Genomic DNA, 18,269 nt, shown 5'->3' with positions numbered 1-18,269 from the left:
GCTTTCGGGACAATTCTGAGCTCAGCATCACAGTCAGTCAAGTCTTTGTTGCCACCATGCTACAGTTACACAGAACCAGAGAGTCTTAAATGAGTCAATCTGTTCACTGGGGTTTCTTTGGTGCATAGAGTGGCTGCAGTGCATTGCTTCCCAGTTCATCCTTCTCTGTAGCCCTGCTCCTGCGTGCAGTCTGTCTAGAGGTGTGCAGAGAATAATGATACAGAACTACCACACAGGAATAGTCTTGTGGTGGTTGAGTTCTGGGTCGTGCCTTCTACAAATTGTATAGCTTTTTCTCATGATCAGAATGACACAGAAGAACCATGAATAAATGGAGTGCAGGACCAAAATGCAAAGGAAATTCAGTGGAACTTGCTACCTGAAATGCTGGGGTTTCAACCCCAAGCCCCAGATTAAGGTTGACATCTGGGTGATTCCCCCAGCCCTTCCCAAAGGGGGGTGAGTTTCCCTTTAGGCTCCCCCCCAGGGTGGGCCGGCCTGGCAGACAGAGCCATTGGGTCAGTGAGCCCCAGGGGTCCCGCAGTGAGTAACCCAAGGTCAGGTGTCCCACTGAGGGATAAAAGCTGGGACCCCTGGCAGGAGGGGCAGTGTCTGTGTGTGAGGTGGGTGCCCTGTGCAGAGTTCCCTGTTGGGGAAGGACCTCCCGCCTCCCTGGGACTGGGCTCCAGTCAGGTCTGGCTTTTGTAAACGCGGGCTGTGTAGAGATTCAGTGTGTGGCTTCCTCGGTCTCATGTGTTTGGCTTGTTGACCTGGTTGTCTCCCGTCCCTTCTATGGGAGACTGCATTTCACTGGTTATCCCACTCACTGTTGGTCGTGTGGTGTCGTTGTTGGGGTCATTGGGATTGATGTCAGTTATGTATAATCTGACTTGTTTGTTCCCCCAGCGCTCACCCATGTACTGACCCTTTTGTTTCAGATACAGTTTGGTTATTGGTTCATCTTTATGCTGGCTGTGTTCTTTATGCTAGGCCTGATAATTGGCAAAACACTACCAAAACCTACTGTCAATAAATAGTTGAAAAATTACTTAAACTGCAAGTGAGAGTTCCTTCATGATTATTTGTGCAAAATCCAGCATAACAGGACATGAATTTGTCTTTGAAACCTTGAAAGTTAGAGTATTAGTGCTGTTCATACTATTAAAGTTGAGGTCCAGAAATTCTGTCACCATATTAAATACGAGCAGGTTTCCATTGTCAAATTCCACACCGTGGGCAATACGTTTTATTCTTATTTTTTTCCTGACATAGCAGTAGTTTTCATGTTATGTTAGCACCTTCGGTGCCATTTCTTTTTCACTCATAGTGTATTAGTGTCTGTCTTATCACACCTTTGAAAGAAATAGCTGTAATATGCTTCATACTTGCATGTTAAATTAACCTTTTCGTAACTCATTACCATCTTTCCCTTCCTACCTCATGCTATGTTTCTGCTTTGTCTTGTTTTCGTAGTACTTCTCAAATTAGTGCCTTTCATTTCATATTTGGGAACTGTTAAAAAAAAAAAAAATTGTTTCTGAGAGGGCAGCCTGTTGGCTAGTTGGAAAGAGCTGGCTTGTCATGTCAGGGACATAACACATCTTTACTGCATGTGTGAGTTTCCTCACAGCTGTACATCTTATCTTCTCCTTTTCACCAATGCAGAATGAGTATCAATGGTTACCAGCTACAAACAAATTATGACACTGTTGTTTGATAAGCGTGAGCTTCTGGTTTTAGTTCCATGTTATATTTACTAGTCCTGGTGTGGATGTTGTACAAGTTTTTGTTTCCTTGTGTCTCAATCCCTGGTACATTTTTCAATCATTTAGTGTTAAAATGCTATTTACCCTCACCTCAAACTGCCAGTAGTGTTGAACAACTCTTAAAAGTGAAGAATAAAAGCAATGTAAAAATCTTAAAATCATCTTTCTGTCCTGTGTGTTGGCCTTGGGTTTGGAATCCACTTTCTGCTCTGGGGTCAAACGCTCACTGGGATAACAGCTGCAGCTCAGGTCTTCCTGCTGATTCTCTAACTGCTATGGTGGAAGTTATACCCACTTCGACTGGCTTAACCAACAGCTGAGTATTATATGTAAAAATGGTTTTAGTGAAAGAGAAAATTTTTTTGATCCAAACTGGATTCTTCAGGGGAGCAACTACCTTCAGTTACTGTAGGGGGAAGCCGGGGAGGTTAGTGTCCCTAGACCAAATTTAGACTTTGTAAATGACCCCTCAGGCAATAACATGCAAGTCAGTGCAGACATCCAGAAGAAAACAATTTAGAAATTACTATGCTTGAGGTTGCAAATACCAGCTTAAACAAGATTTGGTTGTTGAAAACATACAACCTCATGAGCAGACTCTGAGAATTCAACTTAAATGCTGATTCTGGTTTTCATAAATGGAGATGAAAGCTAGAAGCTCAACTAGAGGTCTCGGTTCAAAGATGAGCTTCCAAAAGTAAGAAAGACTGCAGAAATAGCCTAATAGTTAAATGGAAAGAAGTTGTAGGAATTCCTGGAGAATATGATGAAGTCATCTCCTCTGCAGAGTTTGAGAAAGGTGGCATTTGTTAATAAAAAAGCTTGAGTGTGCATCATGACAGAGTTGTTTTGAAGCGAGGAGAAGGCACCCAAAAGGGACTGTCCAAATAGATTGTTTCCAGTACTCTGCTCAGCTTGAGGTCTCAGAATCTTCACAGAAGAGAAGATCTGGACGGAGCAGCCAGAGGTAAAGAGGAATAGCAAAGCCATGCTCCTCTTCTCAAGGGTACATGACTATTTTTGATAGACATGACTTCTGTGCAGATATGGACATAGATTCATAGTCCTCTCCACATATCAGGAGATATCAACAATATTGATATATGGTACCAAACCAAACACAATATCACTGGCTCCAAAAATCTCTGCAAATTAAACTACCACATATTGGTAAACTGATAATTCAGAATAATTCCCTTAGTCCTACAGATTCAGAATACTCTTTTCTTTTTCTTTTTTTTTTTTTTTTTTTTTTTCCTGTGAAAAGGAAAAAGTTGTGGTACATTCTAACTTGGTAGCATCAAGTAATTACACAACCCATACCTTGTTTTACATCAACGATAGGAAGTCTGTTTATATATATGTATATATTTATACCAAATATGTATATATGTTTTCACGGTGAATTAATTTTAAGTTTCACGTAACCTTTCAGAAGTGAGAGGTAGCAACTTTATTCTTCTGTCTGTCTAATGTAAAGAGCACTTCCTTAAACTGAAGTTCCACAAAACAGTTCTAAAATATGATCCCCAAAAGCTGTGTCTGTCAAGCTGTATAAACTTTGACTGTGCTTTGGTTGTAAACAGATAATCTAGATTGATCCGACGTGCAGAAAGATAATGCTGGGTACAACTTGCTATTGTTAAACACCGCATGAATAATGCACTGGATTTGGGATCAGTCAACTCTTCTGGTTTTAATCATTTATTTTCTTTTCTTCCATTTCGTAACTGAACTGTTGATGTAATCCTACCCCATGTGAATGCTAAATTCAGGGTTTCACAATAAATTAAATGCCATCTAAACCAGCATGAAATATCCACAGTGTAATCTAAGGTGCCCACAAAAGTTGGAAGAGGACTAGGCTCTTGATGTAGCCAATGGGGTCTTCAGGGAGTCGTTAAATTCTCAGCAAAATGTTTTAATCTTGCCTCTGTTTTCTCTTTGCTTGCCTGAAGAAATGTAATACCTTATTTCAGTAGTGAGAGGATGGACCATGCAACAAGTGGGAAAGCAGGACAACTGACTTGGATTGGGTGATGTCAGGCTCCTTGAACTGAGCTCTCTGTCATGATTTCAAAAAAAAAAAAAAGAAACATTAGGTGAGCTGACTACGTGACACAGGCCAGGAACTTTCCAAAGAATTTTCTTTATCAGAATTATAAGATATATATATTTATATATAAGTAATCTTTAAAACAGTTACTTCTCATCCAATGACGGCACCTTGAGAATCTATTTCTCAGCTAAATGTTTGCATCCAGGATCAGAGCAAGACCGATGGGCAACATCTGTACCAGGGAACTAAACACTGTCACTTTATCCTCGAAATCAATGTCCTTACTGCCATATCGGGAATGGTCCTGAGCCCATTTTAGCTGATCCGTGCCTGGGAATGACTTAGGACAGTGCTAGTTAGCCCAGCCCAAAACAGTGCCAACAACTGCTCTGTGAATTTAACAAGGTGAACTGTCAAATTCCAGCATCTTTGTGGTGATCTGACATCATTTAATTTACTGATATGATTCTGTGTGCACTATACTGGATTGTCGGAATGCACCAATCTTCTTTCCGTCACAGGATTTACTCTCTCTTTTGCTGACTCTAGCAGGTATTTCTTCCCCAAATTGGGATCGAATGGTAACCTCTCTTTCTTGAACAGACCACACTGATTTGATCAATCTGTTTAAGACTTATTGCTAGGCATGTTTTTGAGACACGATATCCGTCCTTTTATAGCCTTTTCTGATAGAAGAACTTTATTTTATAATTAATATTGTATATATCCCACCTTCCTAGATTAAATTGATACTCACTTGATACCCAAGGCTTGAGAGGCATTGCAGCAAACAACTACATTCAGGTGACTATCTGCTGCCAAGGAACATTCAGTGAGGGATGTCTGTACTGAACAGCTCATGAGTAGGTGCTTGATTTCTTGAGTTACATGGTATCTTTATTCAAAAACTCTATGAGACTTTGTATGAGACCACAAAGGGGCACAGGAACAAGATGTCTGCAGAGGAGCTCCACCTGTTGTGGCGTCTCCATCCTTGGAGATATACAAAACCCAACTGGATACGGCCTTGAGCAATCTGCTGTAGCTGACCCTGTTCTGATCAGGGGGCTTGGACTTGGACATCTTCAGAGGTGACTCCAGCCTCAATGACTCTGTGTGCTCTTTTCATTGGATCAAGCTTTGGAACATCAGTCTCTCTTCACCCTGATAAGACTCAGAGTCCCTCCTACCTGTTTTTGCTTCCCTTTACCCATAACTCACACCTTCCTAGCTGTCCAGTTTAAACAGGAACCTCACAACCTTTTTGTCTTAGCTGCTCAGATTTTTCAGGCCAGCAATTTCTGTCATCGAATTTATAAGCTCAGGAGAAGAACTGGTGGACTGTTCCATCTCCTAGTACTTATCTATGCCGTGAATACATGCGGACTCCGTTGTGTTTTTACAGACTTTGGAGCAACATGGAGTGGGTTGGGGGAATTTTTCAGAAACCTTTAAGGTGACTACACATAAGCCAGCCTCAGTCAAGAAGTAGCTTTGTACAAAGAAGTGGTTTCTGAGGATGGGAATTATTAGGTTGTAGCATCTCTTGAAATCCCCACTTGGGTAATACTGTGAGCTACAGTATCTGTTCTCTGATGGAAAAATAGACATTCCCTCTCTGCTCTCCTCTGCTATATCTTGCCTCCATTTAGCTCCTGACATCAGGACTTGTGAACTAGAGCATTGCTGTAGGCTAATGAAGCCACCTAACTCTCAGTAGTGCTCAGTCTCGCTTAAAAATAAGGTTTGTGTCTGTGACAGCAGAATTAGTGCTGAATTTCATACCCAAGTTCTCTGTTCGGTGGTGGAGGCAGATTTACTAAGAACAAAATTCATAACACCCAGCATGCTGACAGTGGGGAATCCTGATGTGGGGCCATGGTCCCAGATACAGGGATTTTGTTTATTTGAAGTAATAACTATACCCTGAGCAGCATCTCTGTGACATTAGTTCACATTTTGAAGCTGTAGCTAGTGGCCAATACTGAACCACCATTACCCCTGCAGATTTTTTTTCTATGTCATAGCTGTTCATTGCAAAATATATTAACAACTTCTGGGGCAAGAGCTCCCTTCAGCACCGCACTAGAGAGTCAGATACCAGTTGTTTTTTATCCCTCTAATCTTGTGATTTAGGTGTGGAGTAATCCAGCTTCAAGTGCAGAGGAAAGCTTCTCTCTGTTTTGCCATTTTCCTTATCCCAAAGCATCTCTGTAACCTGCAGAATAAAATGCTTTTACAGGAAAAAAATATATTCAAGCCCCTGAAACCAGAGGAGGGAACTGATTTCTCCATTTCACAGAGGAGGGCTAAGCTTTTAGGACAAAGGTGCCCTGAGAAGACTGTGAGTACTACTGAGCCTTGTGCTATATGTCTTGTGTTGCATGTACTTTGTTGCTGAATTATTCCTCGAAGTCTTCAGCGCAGGGATCCCTGGTGTGTAAATCCCAGACAGCTTCCGTGGGGAACAAGCCCAGAGACACGCAGCAAAGCTGAGGCGGCCGGTTTCGCTTTATGGTGAAACTCAAAGCTTTTAGTCTCTCAGATCCCTAAGGATTTCAGAATTTAGGCTGTTCCTTCTATACTTAAGCACCTAAATTCCATCTAGATTGCACATGAGATGCCCACATGTTCTTGGGGATTTTACAATTCCCTATGTCTGAACAGAGTAGAATAGGCCAAGCGGAGAATGATGCTAATGCAGCTTAGCACATCCAGGTACTGGAATTAAGTAATTTAGAATAGGTCAAGTCTTCAGCGTGCTGGGTGGGTGTTGCCCAGGCTAAAAGTCAAGTTAATGACACTGCAACTACAGAGCTGTTAAGTGCGTGCATCAAAACCAAGACCTGCATATGTAGATTGATAGATAAACCTGTAGCACTTACCTGGAGCCTGGACCAAAACTTAGCATTAAGACTGAGAGAGCATTATGATGATTTTAAGGCTTGAGTATTACAAGGAGAAGGTAAACTTGGATGTAAGGCATTGCTCTGGTTGCCTGCCAGGTAAAAACACTGAAGTGTTACTCGAGTGAACTCAGAAGTTGGTTCTGCTGCGGTGCTCTGCAGCTGTGCACACCGGACTGAGCATCCTCCAGTTCTGCCCTGGAGCAGGTCTGAAAGTCCTGCCTTCAGTGGTGTGACTTTGGCCCTTCTGAACCCCTTCAGCAGACAGTTTTCCTCTAATACTTCAACACCTCGTATTTCCCATACTCAGCTATAAAGCTGGAAAACAAAACTGCCGACCTTCCTTCCCCTGCCTGATCTCTCAGCCTGGATTTATTTCCCATGCTGATGGTTGAATTAGTTTTGCTCGGCAATGGCAGTTTGAGGGGATTTGCGTTGTGAAGTTTCTTGACAAGCCAAGGAGCAGGGTGGTATGAGAGGAGGGGGTGGGTGGAGAGATGCTCTGCCAGGCAGGCAGGCAGGCGGGATCACTCTGGCAGTGGCTCTGCCTAGCTTTCACTCCCTCTCCCCAGGGAGGGAGCCTTTCCCTCACTCCAGGCTTCTCCCCTGCCACACAAGAGGGAGGGGGAGAGGAGAAAACAGAAGGGTCCCTTCACACTGACAGCACCCAACTGCCCACCTCACATCTGCAGCCGGCAAACCGTGAGGAAGAGTCTATTTGCCCCTACAGTCACTTCACCTTTGATTTAAAACCTTCACCCACTTCCACAAGGGATGATGGAGGAGCAATACATTTCCAAACTCCACCCGGTTGTGGATTACGGAGCTGGGGTCTTTCTTCTGATCATAGGTGAGTTCTGCCTTCAAACCTGCCTGTTTGCTTCAAGCCTAGGAGCGGACACAGCGGGGCTGCCCTGTCAGTGCTGTGGTCAGCACCGGCAGCTCCAGAGGAAGCTGGAGGGAAATGATAGAATTATCTGTTTCCACTCAGGTTCCTGCTTATCGCCTTTGAGTTGGTTGGATGCCAGGATTAATCTCCGCTCTCAGATTTACAGTCTTTTGTTTCAATGCTGAAGGCTTGCCAGCATAAGTTTGCCTCTGAGGCATCACAAGTGTTTAAAATAAGTTGTCTGCCACTTCTCCCGGCATCTCAGCCCTGCAAACTGAGAGATGAGGCAGCCTGTTTCATGGGACTGATAGGGGAGAGCAACTCTGATCTGACCCTCGGGGGGGGGGGGGGGATGTTCATTATGCATAAGGAGCAGCTGTGTCTTGGTAGGATAAACTGCTATAAAATAGCACAGGGTTTCCAAATAGCATTTCTGGATTTTATAATGGCCTGTTTGCCCCGCTGAAGGCAGATTTACAGTGAAATACAAGTGGGCATATCTACCAGTCTGCTCCAGCATGGCTTTAGCTAAGCTTTTTCTGCCTTGTCTGTTTGTTGCATGTACCCAGGTGATTTGTTTACTATTGGTGTAGATTTGGAGAGGAGCAGAACTGGTTTAGGCATGCAGTCCAACTAAATTTTGCTAAGATGCGAGTATCTTCTTCCCTTCAGATCATTTGAAAAAGGAAGACAAGCGTATATTTTTATGTGTTTTAATACAGAGCCTCTCAGCAGCAATGCTGGACTTCAGCATTTCACACCTCACCCCTGTTCCCGCACACTTTTCCCTGCACTGCTCCCTCAGTTGTGCTGACAGCAGAGACTAGAGCTCAGGGTGAGAAAAATCACTATCGGGAAAACAACGAAGGGTTTTTCTTTTAATACAAGTCAGGATACCAGCTGTTTTCTCATACAAAAGTTAAGTACATGGATGCATCTCACAGATTTGTCCTGTGCCATCCAGCAGCCTCATAGGCAGCGGAATGGAGGGGAATAATATCTGTCAAAATAAAAAAGAGGGTGGGCCTGGATGTCTGCCCCCGACGCTAAGACTAAGAGCTACTTCCTACCTTTTGTGTAGTAGTTACAGCTCTCACAGAAGAAAGTGAACTGGGTTCGTTTTCCCCCTGAAGCCTGAGGATGTCCCAACCTGTGGCTGTTGTTTGGCAGGAGAGTGCTCTCCTCACCACGCCACAGGTTGCCATCTGTCAGCAAGCGGCCCCGTGCCAAGCCACCGTGGGCATCTCTGGGTGTGCAGATGTACAACTAAGAGCAGGGAACTCTTCAAGCATATTCAGAGGTGCCAAGTGAATGTGTGTGGTTAGAAAGGGAATGAAAGAGGGATGTGGGCTCTCAGATTTGTACCTCTGTGCTGTCTAAGCTTTGTCTTGGGATCTCTGCCCATTCTTGGATTTATGCCAATGTATTTATTCCATTTTGTTGCATATGCCTTTATTAATTCCTCCGTGGGCACTTTATTATGTGGCATCTGTGAGCAAATGCAGCCTTTCTGCAATAATAGTGACAAGGGAACATGACAGAGTCTTTTTCTGTTTCTCTATTTAATTTCTGACTTTAGAGGGCACCTTCTCAGGAAAACCTTTGATCAAAGTGTAGCTCCAGCACAATGTTCTCTTGAAAAAAAAAGAGGAAATAATTTCCTCTAGTTGTTTGCTACTTGGACTGTTGACACTGTTGTCATGAATGCTTTGAAGCCCTATGGCATAGCTGAATAACATGTGTCCGATGGGTCCTTTTGCAGAGCAATCTCCAGCCTGCTGCACGCTTCTGGCTAAACAGTTTCTATGGTCTGTCTGACTGCACTCAGAGACCACCAGAACAGTGCGGGTGTCTGAACTGTGGCACAGAGTGATTCTGAACCACTTGACTAGAGAGAGCCCTGAGCTGCCCAGCCAGCCCATGTGGACTACTGAGGCAGCTCAGAGCCCAGGAGGCTTGTGCTGGGGCTCCAGTGGAAGATACATTGCAGAGAGGGAAGGGTTTGGGAAGCCGAGGGCACCAGATGAGAGGCGGGGACAAGCAGGCAGCACAGCTGGAGTTCTTCAGTAGGAAGGAGAAGTAAGTGAGGATGTTACCAGGGAAAAAAGAAAGTGAATAGGCCCATTTTATTTGATAGTGTGTTGTGCAGGATAATGTAAGGATGGAGTGAACGGGTGTGGGCTGTTCGCATGAGGTAGGAGCCACGGGGGAACAGGTGGGATATAGTGCCTGGGGAGCGGAGTGTGACATGGAAGTGAAGAGCTATAGTGTGGTGATGTGAAGGGGCAAGATATGGTCTACTATTCATATGACAAAATCTCCCCCAGTCGGTAAGGCTGGCCAGCACTACAGGAGGCTGTGAACAGAAATCTGAAGCACTCTTTGCTCTAACAGGTCCATAATGGAAACACAGCCTGACTGGGAAATCCTTGCAGGGAGGCAGGAATTGAAATCCAAGAGCTGGCTGAAGCAAAACAGTGGATGCTGTGGTGGGGATGCCGAGCAGTGGGGCAGCTCTCAGGAATGCCATCCAGGTGGCATGTCCTACCTGCTGTCTAGGAGACCGAGTTCCCGCGCCGTGAGCTGAGGAGCACGGCTTCATAGCAGGGCACAGCAGGTACACACCGGCGTGTTTTCAACCACCGGGACGTGGTGGTGCTCTGTTAGCCAGGCAGGTGCTGAATTCTGGCTGGTCTCCCGGTCTGTCCTGTCTTCCAGACTTCAGTTCCAGGCCAATGACTGGCATTTTTCACATCATTTGTATAGTCAACAGGTTTCACAGGTGTGTAAACTATGAGGTATTATTGTCTGTGCTGATTCTTCTCTTTCAGCCATCCTGACAATCCTTGGCAATTCAGTTGTCCTTGCTACAGCTGTGAAACGCTCTTCCCTCCTGAAGTCACCAGAGCTGCTTACAGTCAACTTGGCAGTAGCAGATATTGGAATGGCAATCAGCATGTATCCGCTGGCCATTGCATCCGCCTGGAACCACGCTTGGCTGGGAGGAGATGCGTCCTGCATATATTATGCCCTGATGGGTTTTCTTTTTGGTGTCTGCAGCATGATGACCCTGTGTGCCATGGCCGTGATTCGATTTCTTGTCACCAATTCATCCAAATCTGACAGTAAGTAATTACGTTTCTGGTAACCTTGTAGTGGTGCATTTGGGCTATTACGTTCAGAGAAATACTTTGTGGAATATGGCATGGAGTATCAGTTCACTAGTTGTAGGAGTAAGCCTCAATTTTAAGTCCAACATCAAGCCCTAATGTTCCTAGAAGGACCTGATTAAATTCTGTATTAAACAATGAGGTTTCTCACTTCTCAGCAACACTAAGTGAAACTACTTGAGAGTGGAGAACCCAAATGTTCGCTAGACAAGACTGTCTTGTCTTCCTATTTGTGTGCAAGCAGACATACTGGAATTTGAGAGGAAGGAATATTCTCCTGGAATTCCGGGGCTGGGAACATGGTACAGTTGGGCTCAACTTGATCCTGTAAAGCTCCCTGACCTACTAAACTTTAGAATAGCACTGAGGCTGCACTCAGGTGTCACCTAATCCATGGACACTCTGTTATGTTTCTCAAGAAGACCAAAGGTTAAGGAACTTCAGCAGCAGAATCCCGGGTATATTTGTAGCCACCACCCTTCTGTTTGAAAAGTTATGACTGAGGTGAGATCAGTATATGGTTGGTCTTTCTCTTTTCTGCAGGTAACAAAATCACCAAGAACACTGTTCGCATCTTGATTACCTTCATCTGGCTCTACTCCTTGCTCTGGGCCGTTCTGCCCTTGGTAGGCTGGGGCTACTATGGCCCTGAGCCATTTGGCATCTCTTGTACAATCGCCTGGAGCAAGTTCCACAACTCTTCCAACGGCTTTTCATTCATCCTGAGCATGTTCCTCCTGTGCACAGTCCTGCCTGCACTGACCATCGTTACCTGTTACTTGGGAATTGCCTGGAAGGTTCATAAAGCATACCAAGAGATCCAGAATGTTGACAGGATCCCTAATGCAGCTAAACTGGAGAAGAAGCTGACATTGGTGAGTTATCCCAGTGATGGGAAGAGTCTGGAGTAATCAGGAGCTTGCAGAGAACTGGTTCTGCTCATGCATGGCTCATGAAGACCCTTCTTTGCTTTGTTTGGTAATGACCAAAGAGGAAGATATGGTTCCAGTCTCACCCATGCTCTGCACTCCTCAGAGGAGCAGAGGGCTTCTAGAATCCTTGTCATTTCAGTAGCTTGATCAGGATAATATATTATAGGTACAATGCAGCTTGTTAAATTTTTAGGCAGTTGCATCCAAGAACTTAATGGACATAATAGATTTCCAGTCATACTGGAATAGTTGTTGAATCCTTTCATGTTGTAGCTGGGGTGGAGGTCTTGTTCTGTCATCCTAGGTATTTTTAATTGACTGAGTGGCTATTCTGAGTGAGAGCTACACAGAAATTCTGGATAGAAATGGGAATTTTTAATATAACTTTTTTTTTTCAGATATGCACTTTAGTTGCTTATTTCTTGTGGAAAATCAGAATTGACCCAAGCTCTCCAGAGACCAGTCTATTGAAAGGCTAAACTATCTGGCTGGGCTGTGTCTCCCATGACATATTGCAGCCAGAGTCAGGGAAGAAGATGAAAACAATGGACTCATAAGAAACCCATTGTAGATGTGGTAGGTGGGAACAAAAGCATACAGGCACTGTCCAGTGTTACCTGTGCTCCTGTCAGACCGCAGCAAACATACAGTTTCAGGTATCTCAGCTGCCTGAGGTGTGATTTTCCCCACACACACCACGTGCCCAAGTATCAGACCCTGTCAGTGAAGCTGAGAACTGAAGCCCTGTTTCCCTTTCAGATGGCTGTGCTCATCTCTGTGGGGTTCCTGAGCTCCTGGACACCGTATGCAGCAGCCAGCTTCTGGTCCATATTTAACTCCAGTGATTCCCTACAGCCCGTTGTTACACTGCTGCCCTGTCTGTTTGCCAAATCTTCAACAGCGTATAACCCTTTTATTTACTACATCTTCAGCAAAACTTTCCGTCGTGAAATTAAACAATTGCAGTGTTGCTGTGGCTGGCGAGTTCCTTTCTTCAGCACCAACAACTCCGCTGAAAATCCTGTGTCGATGATGTGGAGCGGGAGGGACAATGCACGTCCCTCTTCTGCTGCAAAGGTGGAGAACCAGGGAGCTGCAACTCGTTGAAATGCAGCGATGGTTTCACAACACAGGTCGAAACTTGGGCTCGCTCAGGGGTCCAAATGAGTAGGACTGCAGCACGTGGGGTTGTCACGGCATATCTTACGTCAAATACAGAGGTTTAAGTATATATTTTTAAGCAACTCTCCAATATTGTCTTTAAGCTACACAACAAAAATGCTATTTTTTTTCCAGAATTTCCACTTTAGAGGAAATAGATTTATGTACTAAATAAAACATGTTTAAACATTTAAAACGTTAGTTTACTAAACATGTGAACTAAACTTATTTTCAGGGAAATAGTTATAATTAAAAGAGGATTTTTTTTTTTCTTATACTTTTGACTTTTTAATGCAATCTATCTGCACAGTCTTGCCTCTACCATTAAAACAGCCATCAAAGAAAACCATAGGTTGAACACAAAGCGTTACCAAATAAATGCAGCTGAGGGTGTAGCCTTCCAGCAGCACAGACAGAAAACCATATGGGTAGCAAGAAATATGGAATGCCAGGAAAATATGATAAAGTGGCTGCTATCAAAATGTCTTATAGAGATCTACAGTTCCTTGCTCTGTCAGAGGTGGAGTTCCAACTCCTCAAACACAAGCTCGAAAAGGAGTCGAGCAGCCTTAGTCTGGAGAGGTGGGGTGGGAATGTGGCAGTCAGTGACAGATGCCTTCTGTGTACCAGAAATAGCACAAGGACAAGTGAAGGAATCGCTTAGCAAAAGGAACTGTGCGCTTAGGCTGTGGCTTGCTGAGGTATAACGGCTCTTCAACCATGAAAGCTGTTGGAGCATTTGTTTTCTGGAGGAGCACTCGGTACAGTGTGCCAAAAGACATCCCCGGGGTAACCTGCCCTGGAGTAATCCTGCAGATGCATTCCTAGCTCTCATCGCTTCAGTGGGAGCTCCTGAGACCCTCAGTTCCCCGCTGGCTGGAGCACTGTCGCATCTGACACCAAGAGCAGAGTTTGCTGGTTGTGTTTATAGCATACAACCATAGCATCATCCTGTGAGCCAGTTTCAACAAAAGAGATTCAGAGGTGGAAATGATGAGCTCCTACAGTTTAAATCTCTCTCTCTGACTCACTGTTTGTGATTTTAAAGTTATCTTTAGGGCTTGAAATGTTGTACTAAATACAGCCTTAGAGGTGCAGCAGTTCTCGCTTCCCCTGCTTGCTCAGCTGACCACATCCATCTTTGCATTAGTTCAGTGAAGACAAGAAGAGTTAAATCACAGATTTGGCACAGATTTTAAACAACAATCTAATACACTACTAGATGGACTTTTGAGTTCTTGAAAACTTCTGTCACACTCAAACCCTAATAATTAGTTTCATTTGATAAGCTACAGCAAAGGCCAAGAACAGGATTAAAAGATAAGCTTAAACACTTTTGTGGCTATGAGAATTTCCATTACTGTGGAGTGTGGATTACAGAAGAACAAACAAAATGAGATGTGAGCTGTAACACACTAAGGCACAAATTAATTACTAAGTCAGTCAGGGGTTAGGAAACTTTAAGGATCTTGCTTTCCCCTGAACTCCTGCTCCTGGCAGTGTCACCAACTCTCATAAATATTCCACTAGATTAAACTAGGTCTATTTGTAAAAAGTTGTGAAAAATTCCTAAATTAAGTTGGCCTCCAGGGCGACATTATCTTGTCCTAGGTTGTCACTCACAGATGGTCCATATGGAATGAGGCCGCTCAGTCTTCTCTCCCAAATATGAAGAGGTGAAGCATCCTCTGGGAAACCGTCACCTCCGACAGCCCCTGGCACAGGAAAAAAATGGGACAAGGGAAAAGGAACGTGGGGGGCAGCAGAAAACATGAGTAACTGAGAGGGGAGCATGTGAAACCTCAAGGAAAATATTTGGGAAGAGGAGAGGCAGGAGAGTGTTACACAAGTGTGTGTGGGGAGTGCAAGGAGATGGCAGAGGGAAGTGCAAAAGGGACAACAGTGTCAAACAAGAGGGGTCAGAGGAGTGTGTCAGCAGGTGGAGAAAATGTGAACATGCTGGAAAGGGACTCGTTAGGGTAAATGTCAACTGTCAGCTTTTTTTTCAGCTTTAAAAACTAACCTGATAGGAAAACTGTATTTTAATAATCATCTTCCACCTTAAGAGTTTTTGCTTTCACTTGCTCAGCTGCTTGATGTTCAGAATAAATAGCAAAATATATATTCCCATCTGCTAATTGAAGATTTGTGAATGGAACAGTGAGATGCACGTTAATAACGTGGGGTAATTAATGTGAGCTTCCTCTGTGAAAAGTTGAGGGCAGAACAGGCCCATATCCACTTGTAAATGCTCTAAAGTCTATGTAATATGAAAATTATGTCATTCTATAATACAGATAAAATCTCTGTAAAACCAAAGGATCTGTATATTGTTAATGTTCAAGTATAATGCTTTAATAGCCTGATTTATTACCTGTTTATGCATTTCATTTTTAAAAATCAAAGTCCAGGTGTTTGTGTATCAAACATGGCTCAAATCTCTTTTTTGTTTTTTAGACTCAGTGAGAAGCAAATCAAAACTTCCCCAGTAGAGGCTGAATTTTAGATGGTTTTATGTTATATACAGAAAATTTAAAAAGCAAGGCTGCCCTTGACCAAAGAACGAGGAAAACAAGTATAGCATTAACATCAGCAGACTAGTTGTTTTTTCTTAAGTTTCATGAAGTTAATTTATGGTCAAATTATATAATTTCATGGTACTTCCTACCCAGCTTTGCACTATGTTGTCAACTAAGTGGTCTTCTAAGACACTGAAGCAGTATGCAAGCACTTACCTCAGGTGTGAATCTGGGCATCTTATGTCTGCAGTCACCAGCGCTGTCACCCCGATACAAACAAATATTTAAGGTAAAAACTCCAACTGCATCTAACCCCGCTCACATACTCGGAGTTACCTCACCAAAGTGTGGAAGTTTTCAGTGCAGACATGCACACCTGAGGGAACCACCTTCAGTTCCTTTCTTTCCATTGAGGATAAATGGAGTTCCCCGATCAGATGGTACGTGAAGTTAAATAACACAACTAGCACTCTGAGTTGCATTAAAATAAATGGGAATTCAGTGCCTTACTTTGAAAAACCTTCTAGGCAGTCTCTATCCAAGCACAGGAATAACTTACAGGACCAGATCACTTCTGTTAAGTGTCAGTTTTCCCATCTGTAACATTAAATGTGACTCACTTCGAAACAAAGATCAATTCTCTGAGGGAAATCATCGTTGTGGCAGTTGGAGCATGAGGCTAACACTGCAGGTTCCACCCCATTATTTTGCCAGTAGTACTGTGCAACTTTGGGGAAATCACTTTTTAAACACTGTCTTGGGTCCTTCTCTTGTCCACATAATAGAGACAGTTTTGCTGCTCATCACTGTAAAGCACCAATTGTTCGATGGGCAGCTTAATAAAAGTGCAAAAGCACCAATCCTGATGGCTGTGAAACACCAAGAATGAAAAAGGGGTTGCCACTCCCTTATAGAAAACTGACCTCTGTAGGATCCATCTGCCATACCGGGGAAGTTAATTTACAATTGAAAATCAAGTGGAAGGTTTGTTTCACAGTCAGGGCACTGGCCTGGGGCTCAGTGCTACGCTAAAGTTCTTGTTTTTTCAGAGCTTGTTTCATGAAAGACAACGCATTGCAGTAAGTCAATTCCAATCTGTAAATAAGGATCTCCACATCTCCAGCCCTTTGTCCTACCTGTATTCCTCACATCTTTGCAAAACAGAAACTGCCTTACAAATAAAAAAATATCTACTGTTTTGGAACTTCCTAAGGGAAATCACTTAGCCGTGCAGTAACCTGCTGCTACTTGGCTCATCCCTATTGGAAAGAGCTGAGTGCCTAGTCCCACAGTTTATAGTTATCATTTTGTCCTGCATTATGCCAAAAATACTCATGTTGAAACCAAATGTTTCGGTGTATTTGCAGAGTACCTACTTGATGGGGCACTAACCCGAATCCTCACCAGCCTGTGCAGCATCACAGTTTCAAAGCAGCCAGGTTGATGGGGAGGGGGTGTGCAGCACCTGTGATTTCAGCTGGTCACCACCCACCCTTATCAGTGAGGTCTGACAACCTGACAGCAACTTGTCAGCCAGTGCTACGTTCACTGCCATGCTGCTCCAGCAGCAGAGAACGTACGGGTAAAGCATGTTCCATCTTGGCTTGTCATCCCACAAGGAATCTCCACTTAGGCAGTGAACCGACAGTCTGTTCACTTGAGTATTTTTTCCTTAAGGGTCTTAATACAAACACTCTGCACTGGATGGGAAACGCATTCTTCCCCTGGATTCACCATTTTGTTTTCCAACCTTGACATGCCAAGAGAAAATCAATGTGTCTTAGTCAGTGGCAGTCTAGAGCTTTAAAGGGCCCTCCTTCAAGCTTTAAAGGCCTGAAGTTGGAAGGAATTTTTTTTACTGAATTCAAAGGGACCAACATGCAGATTTCAAAGATCATGAGAGTTAAAAAAAACCTTGAAGAGGGATCTGTAAGGCAAACACAGGTAGAAGACATTCATTATCAAAGAGCAGAGAAACCACAGACAGAAAGAAATGAACGAAATGACTGTCATTAGAAAGTTTAGAGGTTACTGACAATTTGTATTTTTCCAGCTGGCAAGCAAGAAGGCTTGTGAAAAAACATAAAGTAATATTTTAATTGTTGTCATTTTCTGTATATCCTGGTGTGAAGCACACCAATCTTTCTTGGAGGGAATCAGATATTTATTGATGATAAACCCCCAAGGAGTTTTCAAGGCAAAGGTTTGGTTTGGGATCAATACTTTAAACCCTAATTAGAAAGAGAGAAGAAAACAGCAAATCACTTAACCTCCTTGTTTCTCAACAATGTGAAACTATGGGCATGTGCCCCACTAAACAAGCTTTTTTTAAGTAAAGATCTCATCAACTGCAATCTTTGAAGTGACGATACAATGCCATTAGTTGGATCTGCAATTTCCAGCCAACTGCAGAAAAATCTCATTTTGAATAAAGTAGGATGATGCTGAACGTCTTAGAAATGTGCTACAGACTCTTCCACCATAAGGCAGCTGCGAGCATTATCCTGGGAAGGCTGTAGCCTCATTTTATGATGGGACACAATGAGCAGCAAGGCTAAATGAAGAGGGATAGGGCCATAACGTCAGAGGCTGCCCCTGAAAAGACACTCACATCCCATTTGCCTTGTATGGATTCCACAAAGGACCTTCCACGTGTACAAATCAAATTCCTTCTGGAGGGGAGATGAAAACCGTGAGCATTTAGGATCAATTTACCTGAAGAAAGTCCAACTGCTACGTAGACAGGGATAGGAAGAACAGTATTGGACAAAAATCACAGAACTAAGTAAGGGAGAGGGAGCACTAGAATGAACTTCATTTGAGAAATAGTGAATTATCAGGGAAGGGCAGTGATGTAGACAGAGTGG

General features: G+C 43.5%; 1 protein-coding gene across 1 annotated transcript; it reads left to right on the top strand.

The window, feature by feature from the left end:
- The first annotated feature begins 7,508 nt into the window (after positions 1-7,508).
- LOC141967645 (opsin-5-like) lies at positions 7,509-12,829 on the top strand. Its single transcript, XM_074921635.1, has 4 exons — positions 7,509-7,581; positions 10,452-10,745; positions 11,334-11,665; positions 12,482-12,829. The coding sequence occupies exons 1-4, from the start codon at positions 7,509-7,511 to the stop codon at positions 12,827-12,829; spliced, it is 1,047 nt and encodes a 348-aa protein (XP_074777736.1).
- Positions 12,830-18,269: the final 5,440 nt, after the last annotated feature.

The sequence above is a fragment of the Athene noctua genome, chromosome 1 (assembly GCF_965140245.1).
Source record: "Athene noctua chromosome 1, bAthNoc1.hap1.1, whole genome shotgun sequence".
Classification (NCBI taxonomy): domain Eukaryota; kingdom Metazoa; phylum Chordata; class Aves; order Strigiformes; family Strigidae; genus Athene; species Athene noctua.
This window is presented reverse-complemented; position numbering and strand designations above follow the sequence as displayed.